An 18,456-nucleotide genomic window follows, 5' to 3' on the forward strand; every position below is an offset into this window, starting at 1 on the left:
TCACTAGAACTTGCAAATCATTTCCATTTTCACTATCATAATAGCATAGTGTGGTTTGATGTTTCTTCCTCCAGCTTTCAAACCAAACTCACCTTCTTCCAGTCCAGTTTCCCTGAATATATTCAGCATATAAATGGAATAAAAGAACATGAAGCTCACTCTTTTACTGTCCTGAACTCTTGTTTTGCCATGATCCATCCAGTGTAGCTTCCTGCCCAGTACAGTATAGATTCCGTAGGAGGGCAATGTCTCACTTGTTATGTTCTGTGAATTTTAGATAAAACTTGACCATGAACTGATCAGTCTTTTCTTCTGTATCAATGATTGGAACATAAATTTTGGATGATCATCATATTAAAGGATTGTCCATAAAGGCTTATGTGGGAGTTGTCATCACTCATTATACTGCATTGTTCCCATGTATTCTTCTTGTAGTATACTTTCTGATCAACATTAAGAAAACCAAGATCATGGCATCTGGCCCTCTCAATTCCTGGCAAATAGATGGGGAAGAAATGGAGGTAGTGCTGATTTTATTTTCTTGGGCTCCAAGATCACTGCAGATGGGACTGCAGCCAAGAAATTAAAAGACGCTTGTTCCTGGGGAGGAAAGCTATGGCAAATCTAGACAGCATACTAAAAAGCAGAGACATCACCCAGCCAACAAAAGTGCCTATAGTCAAGGCTATGGTTTTCCCAGTTGCAATGTGTGGCTGTGAAAGTTGGACCATAAGAAAAGCTGAGCGCCAAAGAATTGAGGCCTTTGAACAATGGTGCTGGAGAAGACTCCTGCGAGTCCCTTGGACTGCAAAGCGATCAAACTGGTCAGTCCTAGAAGAGATCAACCCTGGCTACTTTTTAGAAGGCCAGATCCTGAAGATGAAACTCAAATATTTTGGCCATCTAATGAGAAGGAAGGACTCCCTGGAGAAGAGCCTAATGCTGGGAAAGATTGAGGGCAAAAGAAGGGGACGACAGAGAACAAGATGGCTGGATGGAGTCACTGAAACAGTAGGTATGAGCTTAAATGGACTCCAGAGGATGGTAGAGGACAGGAAGGCCTGGAGGAATGTTGTCCATGGGGTCGCAATGGGTCGGACACAACTTCGCAACTAACAACATACTTTCTGATTATGAAATCAGAACAGTTCCTTTATTTTTCATGTCCTGAGTAGTAAACAGTATGACTCTCTTGAGTGAAAGTGTCTAATTTTGGTCTATTTGATACTGAAAAAATAAAAAGTGTAGTTGACTGTAGCTATGTTATAAACACCATTAGTGTTCCAAAAGATCAGCTCATCACAAAAGCATATTGAATGACATCCAAACTGAAGGGTCCATCATTCAGCACTACATCATCAGCCACTTTATACTGTCTTTGTAGTTTCTTGATAAAATACAGGAGTGGGTTATCATTGCCTTCTGTGCTGCATGACGTGGTGCCCTTTACCATTATAACTAAAATGATAAGTCTACCTCCTGCATCTTCCTATATCACTGCTGCCCAATGTGGGTGCCTGATATACACTCCTGACATTCTTCACTCATCTTTCCAAAGAACACCACCTTCACCCAAGGTTGAGGCAACACTGCAGGATGAGTGGATTCTACCATCTATATGCAGTTTTAAAAAGTATGTCTAGTGGGTTACAATAATTTGAGTGCAAAATTGTATTCTAAGGCAGAGGTCCCCAACTACCAGTCTGTGGCCTGTTGGCAACCAGTCCGTGCAAGCGCAGGAAGCTGCATTTGTGCAAGCGATGTGAGTGCGTGTGAAACCATCCCCTTGTCCTTCCAGCACTGCTGCTGCTGGTCTCCAGAGCTAGAAAGGTTGGGGACCACTGTTCTAAGGCACTCTTTTTTAAAACAAATAATTAAACAGAGAAAACAGATCACAAATTAGAGTCTGCTATTAGTTGATCATCACTGGAAAATCAAATATAATAGATTTTAAATAGTAAAATGTAATACTTTAAAACAAGAGCTAGGAATTTATGCAGCCTTGCTTAGAACACAAGAATACGTATAACGTGTGCAGTAAAATCTCCTGAGTAGCATTCAATTTCCTCTTGGTGCAATACAGAAATGGTATGCCATTGCCTTCTGGAATTCTTTTGCTTCCCATTCTGTCTACATGGGATTTCCTGTTGCTCTTCCCTCCAAGTACAACATCTGAGTGTTTCAAGATCAAACTTAGGAACAAAACCTAGCAAAAACAGCATTAACTACAACATCATGAAGCTTTCTCTTAACGTGGGACAAATTTAACTTCAATCTGCTTTCTTTTGTTTTACAGAAATATGCAATTCAAATTGGGGATATTTCCCTTCATGTTTTAATTATGGAAGAGGTGGTCAGGAGGATACAATAAAATTCCCTCGTCGTATTTTACTCAAGAAAAAGAACATAAATGATAGTCAGCTGGTTGGCAAGGAATCTCTTCTCTCCTTCAATACCCCACCCCCAGCTTTCCTTAGCTAAAGTCAAGTAAATCTGGTTCTTGATCAATTGTCTAAACCAGAATAGAATAGAATAGAATAGAATAGAATAGAATAGAATTTAGACTAGAATAGAATAGAATAGAATAGAATAGAATAGAATAGAATAGAATAGAGTTGGAAGGGACCTTGGAAGTCTTCTAGTACAACCTCCTGCTTATGCAGGAAACCCTACGCCACTTCAGACAAATGGTTATCCAACATATTCTTATGTTTCTTTGAAACCAGGGGTGTCAAACTCAAGGCCCATGGGCCAGATCCAGCTCAGTTGCAGGAAGCTGTCACAGCCAAAAATGGCGCTTGGGAACCTGTTTTCACTGGCAGAATGCTTGGGCCACCACAGGCGTCCCTGACACATCAAGCTGACCATGCCCACCCCAGCCCCGTGAGGTCAAACACAACCCTGACGCGGCCCTCAATGAAACAGTGTTTGGCACCCCTGGTCTAAACCAAGCTACTATGTCTAGCTAATAGTTCAGAAACAGCAAGAAATATCTTTTTAATCAGACAGTGAATTTATGAAGTACCATTTCCAATTCACATGCCAACATAGAGTAATCTGGGTTGCATGGGAATGCAGCCAGAAGGATAAAATATTCCATTTTTTGAAGAAATACTCAAAGCAAGAACCTACTACCCCTCTTTCAGTCTTCTGTATTGTTGCTTCTTTCAATTATATCAATTGTGGTCCCCTGACATTGTGACGGGTAACTACTACTACTTTTTTCCCCTCAAGAGAATGTCTTCTCCTTCCACCCACCCCTTTTATTTTTATCTGAAGTAATAACCAAACAAGCAGTAACATGGCAACTGCTTGTTTTAAAGAAAGTTTGAGTTTAGAGGCTGTTTTATTGGCACACATTGTTAGATTACTTCAGATGAATCCACCTAGACATATTCAATTAAATATAAAAGTAAAATTACTATTAAAAGCCCCTTCCACTAAGGTAATTGCTGTATGAATGTTCCTTCTATCAGAAAAATACATGTATAGAATTAGAAATTACCCCATACAAAAATGCATGGTTTACTCCTTGTGTACTTGATAGAAAAGGTGGGGATTAAACAAGTGTATATGTAATAAAATAATTATGATATAGAATCATTTGGTACTTTATATATACTCAGCCTACTGCTTCTATATCCAGGTGAATTCTGCTTTAATTCCCATCTGAATTCCAACCGGACTATTTGCTTCCAGTCCTTGCTCTGAAGTAAGAAGTAATGAGAACTGCTGCAGAAACTAATGGATGAATGTACATAGACTCTAATAAGCAGGCCAGACAAGACCAGGAAGAGCATTATAAGACATTGTAGGAATGGTTGTGCTTCTAACAAAGAGAGTTCATACACTTTTTTTTGATAATTTGCAAATACGGACAGAGCTTCGTCTATCCCTCTCCCAATCTTTTATCAGGATATTTACTCATCAATAACTTAAAAGACAACAATTAACTTCTTCTACTTCCATTGACCAGGGATGGGTACCTAGACTATATATTGTATTCCAGCAGCCCTCAATCAACATGCCTGATAATGAAGAATGCTAGGAATAATAGCCTAGCAACATCTGGACAGTTTCCCCATGGTGGCTGATGTAATTGATTTTTTTCCCCTAAATGGGCATTAATTTATTATATCACCTGCAACAAAATCCAAGGAATATATTATACGGATATATCCTCTCATACAAGAATCTCTAATTTTCCTGTCGCCTGCTAATTTGCTTTGGAGAGTCACCCAGAACTCTTGAGCAAATTTTAAGGAAATGAAAAATCTGCATGGAAATGTGAACTTTTCCATTTCTGATTCATTGATGGGGAATCTTATCAAAGAGCATTCAGCTTTATCCTCCTCAAATATGATGCTTCATCTTCTAATGCAGTTGTTAAGGCTATATTATAAAGTATACATAGGGTTCACAGAACTCTCATTAGCAAGTTTCTGATCCAGTCAACAGTCCCAACTATAGTGCATGGAATACATAGGATTTGTCAATGCTCACTGACAAGGATTTGCAGTCTGTTAAGGCTCTCTGAAAATGTGTTCTCATTTTTTAAAGTGCAGACAGCCAACTTGACACAGAACTATTGGAAAAATTTATATTTTGGAAGAACTCACTACAGAAGGTGACAGAATTCCAAAATCAAGTTACATGAAAATATACATTGCAATTTCTCTTTATACATTAAGTGAGGAAAATCTGTATGGGATCAGAATGCAAAAAAGAGGAAAAAGAAGAGGTAAGAGAGGGGAGAGTATATGATAGCAAAACCAGAACTCACTTGAAGCCTATAGCTCTGCATGCTTTTATTTATCCAACTTCAAATCAGGCAAGAAATAAAAAAAAAGTGGTTCAACCTATATTGGGCTAACTTACATAGCTGACCACTTTCAAAGCAAATGCTCTCAGCCCTTTTGGGAACAACTAGTAGGCTCAAGCGTAATTCATGGCTGTAAATCTTATTGCTGCATCCAAGCCAAAAGATGAGCACAACTAGGTTAAAAACATAAGGGGAATAAATGCATCAGCTGATGACAATGCTCAAGTCATCATCAGAATCAAATGACAGATCTCAATGTTTTATTAATGTACTCCCAAAAAATGTTGAGGGGAAGGAAGTTACAAAGGTATTAAATTTTTATTAAAGTGAGATTTTTAATGAAGCTTTAATGGCTGAAAAGAAAAGTTAAAATGGAATTTTTTTTAATCCTAATTTGTTTTAGTCCAACATGCTTCATGAGAAAATTTGAGAAAAGGCTCATAAGAAAAGAACCCCATGAATTGGAGTGGAGAAAAAAAGAACCTGCTAAAAATCTTTAGAATTTACACGATTCTTATTCTAACTACAAGACAGCATTATTTGGTACAATGTGTATTTGTGGATGTACATGAACAGTATATATATTATCCGGATCATGTTGTGCTATGTACACATCTTTACAATTCTTCCTGAAGGTTAAAGCAGTTCCATTAGTTTTCAAAATGCACAAATCTTTGTTGGCACTTGTTAGACTCCTTGTCAGCATTAATAACTGCCATGTTTTATTGCAGCCCAGTTCCTGCCAGTGTCTGCCAACTTGGTATAAACAGAAGTCCAGCAATAGGTGGGTAGAGTGCAGGAAAAACAGTGCCATATTCCTCAATTGGAAACCTACAGACAAAAGAAGAGAGAACCATCAGCCGTGGTACCTAGATTTCATATGAATCTTCATATATCTTCCAACATATATTAATATGAGAATCCCAAAGTATTTTTATTAGACAGTTAACTTCCATGATCAGCAACTGAACTACTGTTCAGAGTTCTAATTCATTTACCTCTAGGCTCCTCTAATGCACTAAGCACCCTTTGCAGTTAAATATTTAGGGCATGTGCAATTTTAACTACTAATTTGTAAAATTATAGTGTTGCACTGCCATAAATGCCCATTGGCTAGCTCAATTTAAAACACCCAATTAAAAGTACTTTTACTGACTTGACTATTCATGCAATAAAGCTGAAATATTGCACTAGTGAAACCTATCAATGCCCAAATTGCGCAGGAAAAGGTGTTAAATATAAGACTATATTGGCTAAGTGAAAAGCCATATATTTAAACCAGTGATGGTGAACCTATGACATGGATGTCAAAGATGACATGCTGCAATATTTTGGATGATAAACCAACATTCACCAACACACAATTATTCTTGAAAGCACATCTTGTTCATACGCAATTTTTGGGAGCTTTGGAGGCCATGTGAGAATGGAATGAACTCTCTGGACCCGCCACCATTCCTATGAGAATGGGGTGTTCACCATTTTTGAACAGGGTGTGCTTTCGTGTGGTTTTTTGAGGCTGCAGAGGTTATGGAAGAACGTTCTCTGAAGCCACTTCAAGAACAAAGGCCTTGTGTGACCTGCAGCAGCCTCAGGTAGGCCATAGGGGCCAGTCAGCAGAAAGAGAACACCACCTCAAGGTAAGTGACGTGCAACAGATCCTGGAAAGCGCTGGGCTATGAGGTAATTGTGCCATTCCCCAAGACTTGTACATCTTGGGCAACAGTGCAAGACAGCCTTTCTGAGTGGTAGTGATGGTGCTAGGGCTGAAGTTGAGGTCTGGGCTTCTATTTCAGGCCCAGCCTTAGCACTGCCATTTAGGGTGGCCTAGATCAGATGGAGATAAGAGAATTGTTTATCTTTCATTCGGGAGGTGTGTGTGTGTCTGTGACATGACAGCAGAGTCAAGTTAGGCGTTTTCTAAATATTTGGTAAGCCGAGCCCAAAATTTTGCCATGGTTTAAACTGTTCTCTCACATACATTACAAGATATTAAGAATCCCATAATCTGTACCACATGGAAAATCTTAAACCAATTCAATTATTGAGGTAATCTTGCAGAACTACCTTAAAGTAAAGCAGGAAAGTTTACCCATCAGTTTGAGAGACTCATATGCCAAAAAAAAAAAAAAAAAAAAAAAAAAAAAAAACCATGTGAAGAACTTGTTCTTATACTGTCAGTACTTTGTGGTAGTCCAGACAAGAAGCACAAACTATGAGTAGTAACATTACCTTTATTGTAAGGTTACAGTAACAGAATCTTGTAAGTCTGAAAGAATTTCTCCCCTCCTTTTACTTTCCAGAAAACTGGGGAGTGTCCCTTCTGAAATGTTTCCCATGCTCCTTTTCCTTCTGTGGGCTGAGACACTTTTTGCAGTATCTAGGCTGTACCTCTTCATCCTATCTCCCAAGGTCATTCCCAAATACTATTAATACATATATATGTAAATCTAAATTTGCATGTTTAGTTTTCAGAGTTAAGTGCCAATATCTTGATTAAAAAAAAAACATCAGCTGCAAGATTAGTATTAGCACTTAATAACTTCTGCTATGAAGACACTCATAAACAAATGTAACCTATTCTCTGAAAATTAGATAAAGCAAATGAGCTTCTACAACACTGGAGATATATTAGAGAAAAATGTTTCTACGGAAAAGTTAACTCTCTAAATATTATAGTTTTGTATAAGTACTATTATAATCAGCTCTTATATGGAATAACAATGGGATCCAATCCATTAGATTGGCTAGTTCCACATCCGCTTAAATTCTGAAAACACCAACGCTCTTATTCCATTCCTGAACGTTCCAATATCACTACTTTTCTCTCAAATATGGTATGAAATCAAAAGTTGATTATCCTCAGATGTTGAATATACATTTTTTGTAGTTTGGATTTTCTTTAATTAAAAAGAAAAATACTCAAAACCCATGGCCTCAAGGAGCTTTTATATGACCAGCGATTTAGAATAGGCTGTAACATGAAGTCTAACGTATCATCTTGATTCTTCTTAAAATTCTATTTTAACTGGGGTTCCTAGACCAAAGCAACCTGAACTTATATATAACATAGTATTAAGTAGTATGTGGATAGAAAATCAAGCCCTTTACAGAAGAGGCAGAAAACCTTTATAGTGCCTGGACAACTTGTTAGGTTTACACCATATCCTAACATAGGATAAAGATCCATCCAAAGTTATGGAGCCCAATAGACTCACTGCTTCAAATTATTTCCACTTCAAATGAAAGGCAAGAAGAAAAAAAAACTTTGAGAACAGTTTCAAAATGATCAGAGTGACTTTAAGCTATAGATTTCGATAAGCTACTTGTTTCCTATGCTTAGCTACCCAGTGAAGTATTGGTCCTCATGGGCTAGAGGTTTCCCATATAAGTATGAGATCATCTTACCTTATCGTCTGGGGAACACTCAGCATATAAAGGTACCATATTTTTCGGACTATAAGATGCACTCCGCCCCCCCAAAAAAAGTGGGTGGAAATGTCGGTGTGTCTTATAGACAGAATATGGCCCTGTTTTTGGCTCCCGAAACCCCCTCCACACGTCCTGTTTTCACCAAAAACGGGACAGGCAGAGGGTTTGGGAGGCGTGCAGAGTGCTCCTGGGGGCTGGGGAGGGCAAAAACAGGACGCACAGACAGTTTGGGAGGCTTTTAGAGTGCTCCTGGGAACCAGGGAGGGCAAACAAGGGACGTGTGGGGGTTTCGGGAGGCCAAAAATGGTCAAGTTTTTTGCAAAAATGGGATGCGCAGAGGGTTTGGGAGGCCTGCAGAGTGCTCCTGGGGCCGGGGAGGGCAAAAACCGGATGCCTGGAGGCCAAAAACTATTTTTTTCTTGTTTTCCTTTTCGAAATCTAGGTGTGTCTTATACTCTGGTGCGCCTTATAATCTGAAAAATACGGTATCTTGCAGTATTTCCTGTTAAAATTGGAATTCTCTGTTAGTTAAATTACTTACCCTGAAAAAAGTGAAGCTACTAACTGAATTAAGTGTCACTCAAAAGCAGTTTCTTGGCTTTTTCTTACACAGCGGGCAACTTTTCTTTTGAATTCTCCATTTCTATCTTCCCTCCATTCTTTCTGTAAATTAAAATACAGATTTTGAAAGCTGTTTAAAACATGCATTGTCTCTCCAACCCCCTGGGAAAAATACCCATTATTTTCTTGTATTGTTTAAGAGAAAAAAGTAGCATGTGCTGTTTCAACTAATGTATTCAATGAATTAAGCATACATTTATAAATTGTAGCTTGTTGAGTAACTTCATAGTAAGTATAATTTGCAATTCCATCCTGAACAAATCAAACAAAAACAAAACCAGTAATATAGTTAAATAACAGTTAAAACTGTAAAAAAAACCTATAAAAACAAGAGGTGGGGAGAGAGCATTCCAAATTTGCATACAATACAGCCATTTCACAGGGTCCATGCTTCCATGGGATCCACAGATCTAACAGCAGAAGCAATTTTAAGGGCTTTTTAGAAGGCTAATAGAATTGGGGGTCAATCTCACTTCAAGAGGAATAATATTCCATAGGGTGGGTACCACGGCAGAAAAGGGTCTCTTCTCAGGCCCCACCAAACAACGCTCTTTGGCCAACAGGACCCACAACATGCCTCTCTTGCTGGACATGACTGAATGGGTAGATGTAAACAGGGAGAGGTGGTCCCTCAGAGAATCTGGCACCAAACAATATGGGTCCTTAAAAGATCAAAATATTTAAAAGATCCCCTGGAACCCATCAAGTGGTTTGCTGCCACTCAAAGTCAGAAGATTAACTATTAAACACACTTTTTTTTAGTTCAAGCCTTTTCTCTTAAGAAAATATTTATTACAGAAGAAATCTGTTAGTCAAGGACTCAAACTAATTCCTAATTTCTTTTAGCAATGGTAGGAACATTTTTATTTACAAGAGCCATACCGCTGCATCAACATTAGCAGGAGAATCGCCGTTGGGATCTGCCAGCATAGAAATTACACTAATCATTATGGTTTCCACTGTATGAATGGGAAGCCAGCGTTCTTCAGGTTTCTCATAGCCATACTTGTCTTCACCAGGTTCATGAAGGATAGAAATACAGACATCACCATTTTTGTCAACTGCAAAGAAAGAAGGGAAAGATCATTCAGAGGCATAGTGTAGCAGCAAAGATATTTCAGATAACTGCAAAGATCAGCAATGAGCCAATTCTCAGTCATGATCTTCAATCCATCATGTTAATATTATGGAGTGTCACAGAGTCACAGTTTTTTTTTTTAATTGGAGGTGTATTGTTTTGCAAGGGTGGCAACTGACAGAAAAACATGACAGTGAAGGCCTTTATGCTTTTTATGGTGATGTTATATACAGCAGGCATTATACAACAGGTATATACAACACAATACCCAATGTCATGTTTCCTCTCAAGTCTTCCTCCAAGAGACTTTCCCCCCTATCTCTTTTTCCTCCTCCCCCTTTCTCTCCCTCTTTATCGCTCATGTATGGGTTTGACAAGAGAGAGGGATAAAATTTGTTATAAGATGCTCAGGTGGTATTACCTGTACCTGGAGATGGGTATCCCCCCACCCCCCAGCTCTAGTCCTCAGTGTTTATATACCAGGCAGGAACTATGGATCTGCTGGCCCTTACCACAGCTAGATCAGCTCAGCAGCCACCAAAACCCAAATGCCCATGGAGTAAGTTATTATAATACTGTAATACAATTTGTAAGGTCACAAGTCTTAACTTCAACAGATTGTGTACAGTGTAATACAGTAAAGCAATGTACTGGGCTTGACATTTCAAAAATTCATTTTAAATTTCTATGAAATCCCCTTTTCTCTAGCACCACAATGATAGCACTAAGATGGATTTCATAATTTTCAAGGGATCATTCTAGGGGAATTGTGGACATTAAGAAGAAAACAGTGTAGAAAAGCTACCCAATTTCTTTTACAGTCTTCATTTCGGGAAAACATATCTGGTCCATCCTGATTTCAGTGACGAGATCATTCTGGACCAAATATGACATTCCTTTCTAGTAATTTCCCACAGTGATTCCTAATGTAGTTCACATTCATTCCACATATAAGACAGAAAACAACATTTTATAAGACATAATATCTTACCATTTGGATGCCATATTTCTGTGATAAATTTCATTTTTGGCGGCCTGAGAGGATAGTCTTTTGGGAAAGTAAGATGAGCCTTGAAGACACCGCCTTCACTAAAGAAATTAAGAATATTTTCAGTAATTGATTTTTTAAAATGGCAAAGCCTCAAGTTATTTGTTGGCTTGAAAACAGTCACTATACCATCCAAAAGACTGATTATTGATTATGTTTTTAATCCTTTAAATTGCTTCCTATACATTCAATACTTCCTCAGTGGGAATTAATACTGAAATTTCATAAACCAGAACTGTGAAGTATTTACTGTAATCTAAATTATTTCATAACTAAACCACTCTGCTCTGTATTGCAAATGTCCACTGATTTATATCAAAGTATAAACGTTAAAAGATTCTGATCTTTAATCCACTATTCTCAAACCAAATTTATCTAGCCTTTCTTATTAACAGTATGTATCGCCAAAATGATATGTACAAAGAACGAGACTCTTGCATATCATAAAAACATATATTACATAAATCGTTCACTTTCTTTTTTGCTTTCCATCTCATTATCTTGGCAAAGACATAAACCAAATTGCTAGTCTAACCAATGAATAAGGAACCATAGCTAACACGAAGATTAAAAACCCATGAGAAATATCAATGGCCCAATAGTCAACCAACAAATTAAAAACAGTAGGTTGTTTAACCCACAACTTTGGGCAGTCATTTCTGAATTGCATATGAGTTTTTGAGCATGTGCAGAAACTCATTTGGTATGATATAAAGCAGACTTCCACAACCTAAGCATCAAAATTCAATTACTAAAATTCTTAGCAATGGCCATATTCGCTCAGAATTGGGTGTGTGTGTGAAATTCAAACAACTGAAGGGCACCCAAGTTGGGGAAAGCCATTCTACAACCAAAATGTTTGCTATTAAAAAAAATCATACTCTCCCCCACAATGTTTCTGTTAAGGGAGCATCTCTCCAGACTTAAAGGAAAGGAAAATAGTAGTTTGTGTGAATGCCCAGATGAACATTTGAAGAATGAAAATCACGAGCAGTTTGTCATTCTTCTTCATGGTCGTTAAGTATCATACAAGGGTGAACAGGAAGCCTATTTACTGTAAGAAAGGAAATCCTATACAGTGAATGGAATGATAATGCCTCCCTTAAAATCATATGAGCTTTGGCTTAAATCTAGGCAGCTGTTACACACATATGGTGAAGGCTGCAATCAGGCAGACAGACAACAGAGGCCAGAGAAAAACACCCATTAAAAAAAAAAACAGATACCATCATGGTTCAGGTTGACTGGTAGCTCAGCCAAGGGGGAAGTACTAACAAACGTGTACTATATCTCAGTATAAATGATAACATCACAAATAAAACTCTAGACATGGACTGAAAAGCTACAGTATAGATCACAAACAAATAAGCACTGTGTCTTTTAAAAGACAGCTGTGTGCTAATGTAGAACACTAAACAAACCCATATAATTAAAGAATTAAACAAGCTTATACATCAACCACCTGCCTGGATAAAAATATTTTGACTGTCAGGAAGAATACAGGAAAAGAAGCAGGTAGGCTTTCTTTCTTTCTTCCAACCTTTGGAATCAGGTTCAGAAAAGGTTCTCTTGTCACTTTCCCATCAAATGTATTTCCAAAAGTATTGGGCTCAGAACAGGTCTACAAGGTTCTTAAAACCGAGACAACCATGTAAGGAAAAATACTCTTGAGATCTTTTTGCCTTCTATCTAAATTCCCAGAGCTGTAGCTTAGTACAAGTAGAGGAATTATCTTCCAGAGATCTCTACTTTTACCAAACGTTTTCTTACAGTGATATAATGAAATCCAGATATGGCCCCAAACAAAGGAAAGGTAAATAAAGATGTGTATGTTAAGTCTAAACTTGTGGATAAGGATTAAAAGCAAGACTTAAATATTTGAAGAACATTTCCAGTGTAGCCTACAGCAATACAGATTAAATAAACGAAAAGCTTCCCTGCACTTGGAATAAAAGAATTAGTGGGGTTTCTATGGTGCAGTCTAGGAAACATTTGATGCATAAAAGATGTTGTAGGGCCACCTGCATTTGTACTCTCGTCATCTGTTAAATGAAACTACAAACTTACTGGCAGAGTGCCTAAGAGAGCATTTGGTATGTAGGGGGGTATTAAATGAATAAGCACTATGACAAATGCCTGAACTTGTTCTTGTCAAGTGGTAATTTTAACAAGACATGCACTTTCAGAAAGTGATATTATCATTATCGGACATTTTCCCATCAGATTCTATCATCTGTATTCCCATTATTTATCACAATTAATATGTAATCATACAGACAAAAGACTGAGCTGTCATTTCCTGTTTTGGAAACAGTCATAAAATGGATAATCTTTGTTACTGAAACCACATTTAGACATCCAGATCTTAACTTCTGAAGCCTAGGATGGCACCAAGAGCATGCTAAATATGTTAAATGATGAAAATCAGAAAAAGAAAAAACAAACACATACAAAACCCTAGGTTGGCAAGGTTCATTTTGGCTGCTATCCTGCTTATATGAATATTTGCATTATCTTTATGTATCACTTTATTTTTATGTAATTCAGACTCAGGTTCTGCTCAACATTTAAGCTGAACCATTATTAATTTATAGTTAAGGCGTTCACTGAAATTATGAGTGGAGTTTCTGTGAATAGATTTTTTTAAAAAATGGTATTCTTGTATTTATGCCTTACACTATAGTGTAACAGATGCTGTGAAGACTGAGCAAAGAGCCTTTGGAGTTTACTTAAAAGTATGGCTTGTATTTAATGGGATTTGCTCCTTAGCGTTTTTTAAAAATTAATTTTAAAGTGCATGGTTTAGTTTAAGAGATTTAATTGTTTTACAGTTGATCTTTGTGCAACATCTTCATCTATCTGTCTCTCTGCTTGATCTTTTACTCCTTTCAAATCTTTTAGGGGACGTCTATTATCTGGCGTTCCTACACTTTTGCTCATAATTAGTATTCACAGATCCTTACAATCCATTATTTAATTACCTGGGGGGGGGAACATGATGAAGGGTTTATTTAGAAGTATATGTATATCAGGTGCAGAGAACAGTATTTATGTCCAGAACCATACTATTAGTAATTATATAACCTTCACTAAACAGAAAAGGTGGACAGGAGTTATATGAACCATTTTGGAAGTATTTTTATTCTGTAGAAATATATTCTTAAACACCCTTATTTATGTAATAATAAGGCAATTTTGTATATTAAGCATCATAAATATGTTATGTTTTAACACATTAACACTAACTGGAACCAGAAACTCTATAGAAAACCCACATGGCTATACTGCTTTGTGACAGCAGTTCTATTGCCTTCATTAAACAAGGACTGTAGAGGTTATTAAGTGAGCACTTCACGTGACTTGACTCCTCATTTCCTGCTGGCATCCCCACTGACTTTGCTCCTGAGAAATCAGCAGGGAAAGTCACAAATTGCTATTACGTGATTGTGGATGATGCAGAAATAGCTATAAGTATGAGGTCTGGTCTAACAACCACTCATACAGTGCAGCTGTAAGTTCGAATGGTCACTGAATGAGTGGTTGTTAAATGAGAACTAATTATAAGAATTATAACATATTTTTAAAATTATACAGTTTAAATTATATATTTAGCCTCCAGTCCCCTAATCATCTTTGTTGTTCTTCTCTGCACTCTTTCTAGTCTCAACATGTTTTTTACATCCTGGTGACCAAAACTGGATGCAGTATTCCAAGTGTGGCCTTCTCAAGGCATTATAAAGTGGTATTAACACTTCACGTGATCTTGATTCTATCCCTGTTTATGCAGCCTAGAACTGTGTTGGCTTTATTGGCAGCTGCTGCACACTGCTGGCTCATATTTAAATGGTTGTTAGGACTCCAAGATCTTTTTATTTTGAATGTAGAAACCACACAAAGCATTGCTTCTGAAATTTTTCTATTCTTTGATCAGCAAACCATAGAAGACGCTACTACAGGTAGTCCTTGTGATCATTCAGTTATGACAGCACTGAAAAACAAGACTTATGACTAATCCTCAAAGTTGCTGAAATTATGTGATTGTGATATGGGTGCTCAGTGACTGGCATGCATTTATGACAGTTGCACCATCCTGTCCTCCTGTGATCAGAATCACCATTTACAACCTCACAGCCAAATTCCAACAAAGTCAATGGGGAAGCAGACAGGCAGTCGAAAGTCATAGTCATGCGCTTAACAATCATGCTGCTTAGCAATGAAGTCGCCAGTCCCTAAATTAATTCTACTTGTATGTTAGAAAGTAAGATGGAGAGAGAGAGAGAGAGAGAGAGAGAGAGAGGGAGGGAGGGAGGGAGGGAGGGAGCGAGCGAGCGAGAGAGAGAGAGAGAGAGAGAGAGAGAGAACAGGAACATACGTTTCTGTTCTTCTCTAATGTTATGCCTATCTATGTTTTATGTGTATATATGCAGTGGGAAGCACAGGATTGGCTACATGCTTTGCTTTGGGCCAGGGTTCTCCAATCTTGGCAAGTTTAAGACTTGCAGACTTCAACTCCCAGAATTCCTCAGTCAGCAGAGCTGGCTGAGGAATTCTGGGAGTTGAAGTCCACAAGTCTTAAACTTGCCAAGGTTGGAGACCTCTGCTCTGGGCCACATGACCAGGAGTAAAAAGAAGGTGGCTTAGAGTGGAATAGTCAGCAATATTCTGAATGGCTGCCAACTGTCTTCCCCATAGGGATACACTGGGCTTTTTTAGTGAATTTTTTTTTCTATATAGCTCATTTTCAAATTCGTTTTTTTCTTTTATCAGCTTATCCCCACACACCAAACTTGCTCCCTTATTTTTCAGTTTCTGGACAGTTATCCTGCTTACAGCCAGACACCACAGTCCCAAGCAACTTTCCACAATTTCTTTCCAACATTCCATTGAATTGGAAACAAATATTTCTCAAATGTGTAAGAAATGTTACATTTCATATGCAAACTTTGTTTCAGCATGTGGATCTCATTAGGTTTCAGAGAGAAGGGAGCTGACTAAAGTAATGGCTTAGCCAAGGTTAACTTAGATTTGCATAATATAATTCTACATATATGCATAGCCATTATATCCACTTACAAGGGATAAAGCAATATTATGCAAACCACTGAAAGGAATAAAAGCAGACCATACATGAGATAAGCAAAAGAAAAGGAAATATAAGTAAACATGATTTACTTCAAAACTATTCATTCTTTTTTTGTATTGGCTTCTAGCAACTGCCTAGACACGTCCCTGCTGTTTTCTTCCCAATATTTTTGAAAGCTGTTTGCTACTGCCTCCTTCCTAGGGCTGAGAAAGAGTGACTGGCCCACAGTTACTCAGCTGGTTTGTGCCTAAGTTTGGATTACAACTCATGATCTCCAGCATGAGGCCTTAACCATTATACCAAACTGGTTTCATTCAATATATTTATATTCCTTCTTTAATCCTTATAAAACTATCTTTGCTTCTACCATATTCATACACAGTATATTTGGTCTTTGGTTGTTTAACCTTTTTACAACTTTTTTTTTTTTGAGAATTTCATCAGCTCCATCTAACTAAAATTTTATTGATTTTCTCCTTCTGTTCAAGCTACAGGACGCCCTCGAGTTACGACCGTGCATTCAGTAACAGTGCTGAATGAAGGAACTTGCGACTGGTTCTCAAAATTCTGGCTGCTGCAAGGCCCCCGTAGTCATGAATAGAATTTGAATGCTTGGCAAATAGCTCATACATATGACCAGCTGCAAATGTGCTGCAGTCACGTGATCACCATTTGTGATCTTTCATGCTGGTTTCACATAAACATGGTAAATGGGGAAGCTGGCAGGAAAGGTTGCAAGACACTTGGGTAAGTCTTCCCCACCCCCAGCTTTTCTTTCCATTGCATGGACTATGCCTTCCTTTCTTCTTTGCTCACATGCGCTCTAGGCCTCCTTTCGTTGACCTCCCCTGTGCTTGCACACATGCATACAACCCTCATGGGCCCTGGATTTTGGCTACATTTTGTGAGTTAACCCATTTTAGCTACCTTGGGTGAAAAAGTTTTTCCCTCTGATGCACCTGTTTCACCCAGTTAAAGGTTACAGATACAACAGTTTTAGTAGTAGTAGATGTCCCATTATATTACACAATTTAACATTTCCTGAATATTCAGGTTTTCAGCCAACAACAGCATTCATATCCCAAATTGACACACCACAAACATTCCTGATACATTTATCCATAAGTACATTAAATGATCAAGAAACTATTACACATCCTTGCCTTATTCCCTCCTCCAAGATGTACTTATGTTAACCGTTCTATTTATTCACATGCATTCTTTACTTCTATCATACACAAGTTATTGCATTCAGTAACAAACTTTTATATTCAACCACAGCATTCCTATTCCCTTGATAACACCTCTCCTAAATTAGCAAACATACAATAACTTTCTCACATATATTATCATAAAATGCTACTCTGTGCAAGTTAGGATTTCCAATCTAGAGACTATCTTGTATGCCAATATTCTATTCCCCTAAGAGATATGCAGAGAGCACTGACACACTTAAGATGCATATACAAGTCTTATATTAAATCTTAAAATGAGACCAAAAGCTATGCTATCAGTTTCAGCAAAATCAAAGCCTGAAGCTAATTTACAAGAAATTAAATGCTAACATCACAAGCTATTAGCTGTGTTATTACTTACTAGAGTGTATCTGGAGGCCCAATAATAAGAACTTCCCATCGATAGAGATCATTGTCATCTATTAAACCTGCTGAGAAGCCTTCCACTGGGTTTTTGTTGAGCTCTGTTGAAACAAAAATTGTTATAATATAACTCATATTCGTGCTTCATTAATGACATGCATACAAGAGAATTTTCAGAATATTTCAAAATACTCCTTTTTGCTGCCACATTCTCAAGATTCTTTTATTGATTTTCTAAGAACCATAAACTCACAAATGACAAAAAAGTAACTTAAGGAAATTCTAATCAGCTACCTGACTTTCTTCCTGCAAGTTACTGTATTGTTTTTTGGTTTGCTGTTTTTTTATAATGCACTTTAATACTATTTAATAGCCCCAGTAGTACTAATCAAATTCCATCTGCCCTTTAAAGAGTAAGCTATTGTTAAAAAGAATAAACGCTAACATTTAATTTAAAAATGCATTCATACAGATCCTTCAAATAACTCCAACATTAAGGATTTTACTTAGAGCCAAGAAAAAGCTCTAAATGAACTGGAAATCTGAAGAATACCTGTTCCATAAGATTTTGGACAATGAGAGAATTTTGAAACAGCCTTCTTCATTGTGCTTGGGTAAAAAGTACTGAAGAATGGCAACTTCTATGGGAGTACCCAGCAATGATAAACTTCCCAATGAATTGTTCATCTGGCACAAGAAAAGGTACTTTCCCCTCTTGCATCAGTGTTACTGATGAGTTGCAAACTAGTCATAAAGTAATTGACAAAATACTTA

The 18,456-nt window shown here is 37.6% G+C and overlaps 1 protein-coding gene across 2 annotated transcripts in view; it reads right to left on the bottom strand.

Moving 5' to 3' along the window:
- Window positions 1-4,586: 4,586 nt before the first annotated feature.
- The window catches only part of UBE2G1 (ubiquitin conjugating enzyme E2 G1), a 56,283-nt gene continuing 42,413 nt past the window's right edge, over window positions 4,587-18,456 (bottom strand). For both annotated transcript variants that reach the window (XM_034420846.3, XM_034420847.3), the window contains exons 2-6: window positions 17,681-17,783; window positions 10,945-11,042; window positions 9,758-9,936; window positions 8,796-8,917; window positions 4,587-5,653 (exon numbers count right to left, since the gene is read on the bottom strand). In XM_034420846.3, coding sequence (XP_034276737.1) covers window positions 8,831-8,917; window positions 9,758-9,936; window positions 10,945-11,042; window positions 17,681-17,783 — 467 coding nt within the window. In that variant the 3' untranslated portion in view covers window positions 4,587-5,653; window positions 8,796-8,830. The remainder of the gene's footprint in view (window positions 5,654-8,795; window positions 8,918-9,757; window positions 9,937-10,944; window positions 11,043-17,680; window positions 17,784-18,456) is intronic.

Source organism: Pantherophis guttatus, chromosome 1 (assembly GCF_059756535.1).
Source record: "Pantherophis guttatus breed Tessera chromosome 1, ASM5975653v1, whole genome shotgun sequence".
Lineage (NCBI taxonomy): Eukaryota > Metazoa > Chordata > Lepidosauria > Squamata > Colubridae > Pantherophis > Pantherophis guttatus.